This window comes from Hydra viridissima, unplaced genomic scaffold (genome assembly GCF_058129835.1).
Source record: "Hydra viridissima isolate aposymbiotic clone 2 unplaced genomic scaffold, HvirCarnegie_v1 scaffold_7, whole genome shotgun sequence".
Classification (NCBI taxonomy): domain Eukaryota; kingdom Metazoa; phylum Cnidaria; class Hydrozoa; order Anthoathecata; family Hydridae; genus Hydra; species Hydra viridissima.
Genome location: NW_028324306.1, coordinates 11,928,371 through 11,938,959, shown reverse-complemented (window position 1 = coordinate 11,938,959; position 10,589 = coordinate 11,928,371). Strand labels below are relative to the sequence as shown.

At 25.4% G+C, this 10,589-nt stretch overlaps 1 protein-coding gene across 1 annotated transcript; it reads right to left on the bottom strand.

Moving 5' to 3' along the window:
* Positions 1 to 10,589, bottom strand: LOC145184254 (uncharacterized). Its single transcript, XM_090092996.1, has 29 exons — positions 10,149 to 10,589; positions 9,902 to 9,958; positions 9,586 to 9,687; positions 9,452 to 9,492; positions 9,252 to 9,309; positions 8,698 to 8,762; positions 8,385 to 8,475; positions 8,078 to 8,146; positions 7,585 to 7,638; positions 7,205 to 7,243; positions 6,745 to 6,829; positions 6,487 to 6,554; positions 6,338 to 6,403; positions 5,940 to 5,998; positions 5,555 to 5,687; positions 4,814 to 4,890; positions 4,481 to 4,551; positions 4,015 to 4,076; positions 3,224 to 3,321; positions 2,752 to 2,882; positions 2,337 to 2,501; positions 2,057 to 2,154; positions 1,348 to 1,912; positions 1,129 to 1,221; positions 907 to 997; positions 740 to 813; positions 524 to 652; positions 378 to 440; positions 1 to 293 (listed from the first exon to the last, which is right to left on the bottom strand). The coding sequence occupies exons 2-29, from the start codon at positions 9,926 to 9,928 to the stop codon at positions 286 to 288; spliced, it is 2,682 nt and encodes an 893-aa protein (XP_089949122.1). The 5' UTR covers positions 9,929 to 9,958; positions 10,149 to 10,589; the 3' UTR covers positions 1 to 285.

Here is a 10,589-nt window from a genome sequence, read left to right as displayed (position 1 = left end):
TTTTTAATGTAAAAAGTTATTTTAAAAATTGGAATAAATATCTATTAAATACAATTAAACAAAAGTTATATTAAATTTAACACCGCTAAATGTTTGCAATTCAGATGTATAAAAATCTTCGGCTGATGTTTTTCTTTAAAACTTTACGTAAATTTTTATTTCTTATTGCTTCTTCCAATACTTTGATAAAACTCTCATAATTATAACAAAATTTAGCCCGAAGCATTTTTACGATTTTCACAATCAGGTGCTCGTAAACTCAAGCGATCAGAAGTTGGCGCGATGTTACTTTTCTAAAAGAATCAAAAAACTTATCGAACTGAAGAGTTTTTTTGCAAAAAATCTCATTGCAAAGAAAAAAATCAAGAACGATTTACCATTTGTTTCGTCTGTTGGAATAGGGCTATCAGCAACCCAATTTTCAGAAAGAACTGATAATCCTAATAAACAGAGTTTAAGAGTTAGACAACTAGCTACTAAACAATTCACAATTTCTTAATTAAAGGAAGAAGTCACAAAAAACCTTCTTCGTGGTATGTGACATCGGTTTTTTCAACACCTGATGGGTAATCTGATTCGTATTCTTCGTTTGCAGTTCTTTCAGAGGAAATTCTTAAGTCTAATAAAAGCTGTGAAGTCCATTTCTCTAAACCTGAGCAAAAACAGAATATTACACAACTTAAGACGATTAGTGAAATAAAAACCAGTGAATTAATAAACTTAAAAACAAAAATATCACCTTGAAATTCTCTTTCGAGACAGCTAGCTGTGCTTTTAGCCTTATTTAATCGATTTTCAACAGATTTTTGCTCTCTAAAAAAAGTTCAATTAAAATAATAAATTCAGCAGGGGCTGATATATATATACATAGAGAGAAAGAGAGAGACGTTACTTTTGTAAATTCACCTTTTACAGTTTGAATTAGCGGAGCGTCGGAGTTTTACACCACCAAGATCTAATGATACAGAAGACTCAGTAACTGATACTGGAATTGTCTCTAAAAAATAGTAAACATTTTAGGTTAAATGTATAATATCTATAGAATTTACTAAAGATAGAAACAGATTATACATAATTATACAAAAATATGTAAAAGAATGTAAGCATAAAGGTACATATAAAACATACCTTGTAACATAGGATTTGCACTGTCTGTCACATGAGTAAAATTACTTTGATTAGATCTGTTGGATGAACAAGAGGATGACGATTGAAGAGCATCTATATTTGACATATCAGATTGATTAACTTTTAGGTTAATGGATTTTTTAACTTTTTTAAGCTTCATTTAGATCAAAATAAATAAATGAACTTTTCAAGTATCATTGTTAAAAAATTGTAACTCACTACTGACAGCTTTTTTTATGTTAGCTAGAGTTATATTGAACCCATTTTTGTTCAGAATTCTCCTATTAACTTCAGATTTATTTTCATCATCAACATTATCATCATCAGCGTCATTATTAAACTCCTCATCAGGGGGTCGAAAATCCTGGTAATAATTTTGATAAGCAACAGAACCAAAAAGGTTGCCTAATATTTTAGAAGCATTTATTGAACTACTTGGGTATAAAAGAAAGTCAGGATTTATTAAACTACTGTCTTTTTCTTCTATTTCCAGCAATTCAAGCAAAGCTCTCTCTTCAGGATCAACACAACTAAAGCTTTGATCTGATAAAGCAGAAGCAGAAACTGAACAGTCAAGTAAAGCAGTTGAAGGAACAACCGATAGTAAACTTTGTTCATTTAAACTAAGATCAGTTATAAAGTTAGAAGAACCATGCTGCTGCTGTTCATCTACATCATTCATATTGCACCTCTCTTCGTCTTGGACATCATGCTCTCCCTCATGTAAATCTTCCTCATCCTCTTCAATAGTTCCATCAGTCGAGTCTGATTGCTCTTCAAGATCCTGGAAGGTTATTAAACTTTTATTTATCATTAGCTTCATATCTATGATTAGCTATAGAGTCAGAATAAATATTTATGTAATTATCTGAAGTTCATAAATTCTTTAAACAGAAATTTAAATCTCTTGCTTCACTTTAAAATCTACCTCGTAGGGATTATCTTCTTCACTATCACTACCATCAGATGAAGACATTTCTTTGTGGAATCTTACTCTAATACTGGATGATTCTTCATTTTCTGATTCTAGAAAAATAAGAAATTTTGCTCATTTAAAAAAAATTAAACTATTTTTTAAGCAATTTTTATTCATTCATCAATTTTATTTATTCAAAGAAACAAAAGTTATTTTCAAAATCAAGAAAACGTAAACTTTTGACTTTTAAAACTCCACAAAAAAAAAAAGGATTTAAAGCAAAATAACAAACTTTTTTCAAATGATGGTAACTTTCTTTTTCCATTGCAAATATCTTTTTTAGTAATAGATCTTAGTGGTATCTGTTTTGTTAAATCTTTTAAAGGACGTGGAACAAGAGACTCAGTTTCAAGCCCTTGTTCAATGGACTGCTCCAATAATGAAATAAAACTCAAATCTATAAGACAATTTAATATCTAAAAATTACCAATAGCTGTGTGTAAAAATTAAAAAACTGTACCAAAAAATTTAATTTTTATATTTTATTTATTCTTACATATTATTAATGTGCAAGAATAAAATTTATAAACTCCTGTAAATTTAAATGCTAATGAATTTATAGAAATTAATAATAAATTTATATTCAGAATCCAATTTTAACACTTAATCTTTAAGCCAACAAAACTTTAGAACTTTTTGCACATTACCTCCTGCAGCCTGTAGGTGTGCAGACACTGCAGCATGATGACTTCTTGATAACTCCATTGCTAATCTATCTTTCAGCTCATTAACCTGTGCAGCATATTGCTTTGATTGTGCTTCTAAGTGAGAGATATGCCTGAAAATAAAAAATGACATCCACAGTCAGCACTATGTGTTTAGAAATTTTATTAACATAATAGTATGACATGGATAACAATGCTGAATATTTAGGCAAAAGTCTGTACAAGAAAAACCAAGTTGATAAATTGTCATAAAAAAATTAATCAATATTTAAATAGAAACACTTTCTGCAGTTATATCATAATAAAACATGACATCTCATGCCATATTTTAATATGGCATCTCATGCCATACTTTATTATGGTATAACTGCATAAATAATTTTTAATTTTTATGTAGCTATACCATATTAAAAATACTAAAAAGGTTTTTCTATTGAAAATGTAAAATAACTACCATTGCTGATCTCGGCATTTCTGGTGATAAGTTGGAGCACGAACTTGAAAGCTTAGCAAGATATTATCACTTTCTAAACTTAGATATCCTTCATTGGCCTTAAAAATAAAGAACCAAACAAACCTACATAAGTTAATATGCCTAACCTTTATACCTAATACAAATCATTTAACAATAACAACAACAACAACAACAACAACAACAACAACAACAACAACAACAACAATAATAGTAATAATAATAATAATAATAATAATAATAATAATAAAAATAATAATAATAATAATAATAATGATAATAATAATAATAATAATAATAACAATAACAATAATAATAATAATAACAATAATAATAATAATAATAATAATAATAATAATAATAATAATAATAATAATAATAATAATAATAATAATAATAATAATGATAATGATAATAATAATGATAATAATAATAATAATAACAATAATAATAATAATAATAATAATAATAACAGTATTAATAATAATAATAATAGTTATTATTATTTTTCTTGTTGTTGTTGTTGTTGTTGTTGTTGTTGTTGTTGTTATTAAAGATATCTAATACAAATAATTGTAAAGTAAGCATTAACCTATGATTCAGCAACATTAAGCATCTTTTTCCAAAACATTTAATATATCATTTAAAAAATTAGTTTTTTAAATTTTGCAGCCTTTAGTAAGTAACCATTAACAACTGAGACTACATATCCTTTGCTTCTTTTTAAATTTTAAACAAACTTTAAATATTAAATAAACAATTTATTTGCTTACTAGCAAGTCCAATCTAAAGAAGCGGTTGTAGCCCCAGCATTCTCCTACTTCAAAATCAGATGCTAGAAATAGTAAAATAAAGTAATATTCAAATCTATTGAGGTGTGAAAATATAGTTGATATAACAATATAGTGATATAGTTGACATAGTTGAGTATGACAAACATAGTTGACATATGTCATAACTAACAAATTAAACCCATACACTGACCTATGAATTTAAATTATGTAAATATTATGTTAAAGTTTTACTCCAATTTTTTTTTGATATCACTACATAAACAGTGGTTTTTATAAACAGATTAACTTTAGATTTTTATTTATACTTGATTCTTCAACAAGAGGATTTTAGTTGATAAAAGTTAAGTTAACAAAAATTTAAACAAAAAAAAATATATAACAATTACTAAATACCTTTACTGGGATAAAACATAAAAATCATTTGATTGACAAGAAAAATGTTTACCAAACTCCCTGACAATATTCTTAGTATTATCTTGGCATAGTTGATGAATCATTTCAACTCTGTATTCATATCTAATTCAAAACACAGACAACACAGTAAGACTTTATATGAAAAAATAATGTTAATCCAAACAAAAAAATTTAATACAAAAATAAACTTTATTTTAAACATTCTTTAAATATAAACCTCTTTGAATTTAAATAACAGAACTAAAGGATTTAAAAAAAACAACAACTTACAAAATGACTAATTGTTAATTGTAGATAAATAAAAATGTAAAGATTTACATCAGTATATTCTTTAAACTTAAAAATATAAAAAGTATTTTTTTACTTTGAAGTTTCAGGAAGACCTGATGTTAACTCAAGAAATACAGATAAGTAATTGCCACGCACAACACCATTACCATCCTAAATGGATATAATACATAGGTAAAAATATTATTATTACTATTATTATAATTATTTTTATTATTATTATAATTATTATTATTATTATTATTATTATTATTATTATTATTATTATTATTATTATTATTATTATTATTATTATTATTATTATTATTATTATTGTTATTATTATTATTATTGTTATTGTTATTGTTATTGTTATTATTATTATTATTATCATTATCATTATTATTATTATTATTTTTATTATTATTATTATTATTATTATTATTATTATTATTATTATTATTATTATTATTATTATTATTATTATTATTATTATTATTATTATTATTATTATTATTATTATTACTATTATTATCATCATCATTATTTTTAATTATAATTGTACCAGTGAAACAAAAAGACTTGTATTTTACATTTAATTTTAATTAGTTAAAATTTAATTTAGTTGTTTTGAACCGTAAACCCATGAACTGATCATTTTCAAAGTTAACAATTAAACTAAAATGTTGATAAAAAGTGAAATAAAAAGTAAAATTAAAAAAGTTATTTGTAAAAAAAAAAAAAAATGTCATATCAAGAATGTATTACAAGAAATTTAGATTTCTGTTTAAATTGAAATTTATTACTAAAATATCTATTCATTTTCTAAAACACATACAGGGTAAACTTTTAGCCTCCAACTGAGACCGTTGATATTTAAAGGATCACTGTAAACAGGATCACCCTTCTGACGTAGTTTGCTGAAACTGCCTATACTAAACATGCTTGAATCATATGGTGGAACAATTTCACTAAAAACAGCAGATCATTTAAGTCAATTAAAAACAGAAACTCTTAAAAAAAAACCAACCTCAATTTTACTGGTTCAACTTTCAGATCATCAAAGTAAATTTTATTTATTATAATTTTTTTAACAAGCTGATAAAAAAACAATTTTCTTTAATAGATTTAGCCTATTTCAATATTTTATCTATTTCTTATCAAAAACATACTTTTAAAAAGAATACATCTACTAAAAGTTACTACTTAGAAAAAATTTTAACCTATTAAAGTCAGCAGGAATTGAAGCAGTAACAAATGAAGCCATTGGTTTTCTATGCACCTGAAAGTCAAAACATTTCAAACTCATTCACAACTTGATATCACAGTGCTGGAACACAAGATGCTTACAGATCAAAATCTAATATTAAGCTATACCATTTTTAATTTAGTTAAATTTGCTAAACACAGGTCCATGAAATATAAATCATGGTGGGTTATTCTCCAAAAAAACCATTAAAGAGTATATGTATTACTTTTTCAGAAAAGCGATAAAAGGATCTTATAGTTTTGATTTTACTACTTTTTGGCTGATATTTTACTAATTACAAGTTTTTATTTTACTAATATTTGGATATAATTTTAAAAATCATTAAAGAAAAATTTTGAACAAAATTGAAACCTGCTGAAACATTTGCAATAGCTCATCACTTTTGTTGATCAGAGAATTTTTAGTTGATATTCGTAACTAAATGTCAAACTAGCATTTTAAAAAATTTAGTAGATTTAAAGAGAGATTTAATTTGAAAATGAAAAATAATTTAAAATTACTCGATGTTCAACATCTTGAAGTAAAGATTCCAGCAATTCTGTTTCCTGAGTCAATGCATTCTTTTGGCCTAACAATAAAATCAACATTAACTCACAAACATTTAGTTATCACTCATGATGAGAGCACATTATACTGGATAAAATACATTTCAAATGAATCTAGTTTAATCAACTTTAAGAATAAAATAAATCTTTGAAGAAAACTAGTAGCATAACATGAATCAATTTTGAAAGTTTTTTAAAGCCATATATGCTTACCCATTAGAGTTAAAAGCTTATTTTTAAGTTGCGTATCTAGTCTGGCAATCATCAACTCTACTGCATTACGTATCTCTCGAACTCTCTAGAACAATAAGATGATATTTCCAATACTACTTTTAAAAAGCAACTTGTATGGAGAAACATTTTTTTTTAAGAAACTAAAAAAATGAGACAAAAAAGGGATAAATAATTCTGAAAATGTTGGCTAAACAAGACAATAAGTCAGCTTTAGTAATAAAAGATTAGAAGATTAATACTAATTCTTTTTTAAAAAGATAATAAATTATATATTAATACTAATATATTTTAAGGTCATAACATTGTAATGCAACTAGTTCATCATCATCCTTGATTACTTTCAAGTCCACTGTTTCTTTAATATATCCTTCAAAATGTTGAAAACTTATTAAAACACCTGGAATAGTTTAAACAAATTAGGTTTCAGCTAAAAAGTAACCTCTTCTTTTGCATTTCTAACACTTTCAACATTTTTTTCCTAAAAAAGAAAAAAATTATAAAAATAGCAACATTAATTTCAAAATTTTAAATCAAATAATTTTAACTTAAAATAATATCAATAACAAATATGCTCAATATAATTATAATAAGCATAATAATAATTATAATTAGCATAAAAATATCAATTTTAAATAGAATTAGCTCCTTTTAATATATAGCTAAGAATTTTCATAAAATAAAAAGATAAAAAGTGAAAACTTGTTTTTTAGAAAAATTCACTAAAATATGATAAATTATTTGAAAGATTGTGATGAAATTGAATAAAAAAAAAAATTACAATTAAATATTTTAAAAAAATTATATGCAAAAATTTTATACCACTTCCTGAACCAAACTTATCACCTCCATAAGTCTTCTACGCAAACAGGTGATCTATAAGGTTAAAAAAAAAATTAAGAAATGGAATTTTTCATAAATATTTTAAATAAATGGCTGTCAGTACTAATATCTCAAAACAAGTTCTAAAATAAATATAATAGCATATTTTATTGCAGAATTAACAGATTTTAAAGATTTTAAAGATGATTCTAAAAGACAAAATACCTTTATGATAAGTAAAGGGCATTTTATGGCAGATTGCCAAAGAAGTAAAAATTTTTGAATTCTCTTAAATAATTTTAATGGATACCTTAATTTATTCTAAACATATATAACAAACTGAAAGTTTAACTAGCTAATTGATCTAATATTGCAACTGATATTCATTAATATTTTACTGGCCTTTGAATTTTTTGTTTGTAATTTTTTTTTTTAGATTTCATCTTAAAGCAGAAAAACTTTTAAAACAAATGCAGAACATTTGTATTTCTACCTGTTCAGTGATTTGTGAAACTCTGCTTTCATAAACAATATCCAATGGCTTAAAACTGTGTTGAGAATGCTAAAACACAAAAGAATATAAAACAATAAGTCTGGTTGATAACTGAAGCAACTGATGATTAACTATAATAGACAGCAACTGAACTTAAAATAAACAACACAACAGATACAATAAGGTTGACAATCATAATTAAGTATTATTTTATTAACTTATAAAAGGAATAAAAGCTGCATTACCCTGTAAGATTTTAACTTACAAGCAATACTTGTTTAACATAAAAATAATAAGTAAATTTCACCTTTCCACCCCATAATGCACACATATGACATATGCAAGCCATGCATGTTTCACAAAAAACACTTAGTTTTTCATTGTGTGTTCCACAGTTTCTAAAGAAAAGAAGTAAACAAATCCAATATCTAAATACATAAATCTTAGCATGAACCTTAGAAAAAAATCTTTAACAAAAAGTTAGCAATCAATAATAGGCTATTTTTACATATTCTACAAAAAATGATAACAATTGTTGAAATCATTATCACTTCTTATAGAAAAATTTTATAAATTCATAAATACTTTATTTCCTTTTTATATACGCTACAAATAACCACCTGTCTTTGTTCTCTTGCTGTTCTTTAGCTGCACTCAGTTGGGTTGTTTGCAAGTTGTCTATTTGCTAGACAAAGAGAGATCATTTTCATTAAATTAGTATTTAAAAAAATTTGTTACAAAATATAATGTATGTTTTCCACTGAGTATAAACATTAATTGCATCCTCATGCAACCTTAGCAAAACACACGTGCATTTTATCATCTATTTTCTGTAGTACTTGCTAGCTAGTGCAGCAGTTGCAGAAATACAGAAGCATGAAATTAAACAAGAGTTATTATGTAAATCTTTTTTGTTGGTTTTATGTTATATTTTAAATCTAACAAACAGTAGGCATCTCTTTCAAACAAACAAAATATTTACTTCCATATTCAATTAGCTCCTAACTTTTTAAGGAAATATGGTATTGTAATTTTCTACCTGCTAAAAAACCAACTAAAACGAAAATAATAAAACAACTAATTTATAGTAATTATACAATAAAGAGAAAAATTGACTGGTTTTGGAAAGCATTATGACAAGGTCAGATAATCTTAATCATTAGAATAAACATACCTCTGTCACATCTTCTACCCAACGACATTGAACAAGTTCATGCAAATGTAAACAAGCCCTGATAAACAAATCACACTTATTTTTAAAAAATCTATAAAATAATCCAACTTTAAAGAAATCATTGAAGAAAATATAAATTTTAATACTGCAGCTACTTAAGAATTTTTTTTCTTTTACTTATAGCTTTAAAAGTACTCTACCTGCAATGAGGGCATTGTGGCCGCTGCTCTGTTAACCATCGCTAAAAAATTACAAAATGTTGTTATTGAAAAGTAGAAATGCATGAAAATATCAATTTTTAATTCAACTAACTCATTTTTAGAAAACTTCTTACTCGAATACAGAGAAAACAACACAGCTTTGAGCAGTGAGGACAAAGCCTTGCATCCTTCACTCGTTCCATGCAAATAAAGCACCGAAACATTTCTGCCAGATTCTGAAAAAATTAACATACATACCTTCATGCATTAATACATACATACATACATACATACATACATACATACATACATACATACATACATACATACATACATACATACATACATACATACATACATACATACATACATACATACATACATGTGTATGCATGCATATGTGTGCATATGCATGTGTTTAATGTGTGTATAGCTACAAATAATTCAAACCTCCATTGTTCCCATTCCATCATTCATGACAATTCTAGTATTGTAATGTTAAACAACCTAGAAACGTAAATCAAAAAATATATACATACATGGCATATTTATGTATACACGGCATTTAGAAGGAATCTTTTATATTTTAAACTGAGATGATATAAATCTTAAGATGAATATTCAACAGTTAAGTTTAAATCGTGGAACTTACAAAAATATAGGAAGATAAGTTTGAAATAATCGGGGTTATATTTACCGAGTTTGTTTGCTGAAACACTAAACCATTAGGATTAACATTGGTTTAACATTAAATGAAGCAAGGAGAATATGAGGAAATCAACGTTGTAAGAAAACTAGCTATGAAAAACCATAACTTTCAGTTGTAATGATTTTTTTTTTTTACTATTGACGATACCGAAGAACAAAATTTTCGGAAACTTGTTGATTAAACAAATTTAAGCAAAACAAACTTCTTTTATAAGTATCGACTGCTTCGGTGCCGGAAGTTTAAAAATACGGACTGGCCACTTTTTACATAAATACTTATGTATGAGAAGACAAAATCTAAAAACCATAGCAATAGCGTCATTATTCATTCGCTGCCGTAACATCTGCTCAACAAACATTTTAACAAAAATAAGCTTTTCTTCTAAATTTACCAAAAAATTTTGTGCTATAGTTAAGAGATTTTTTTTAT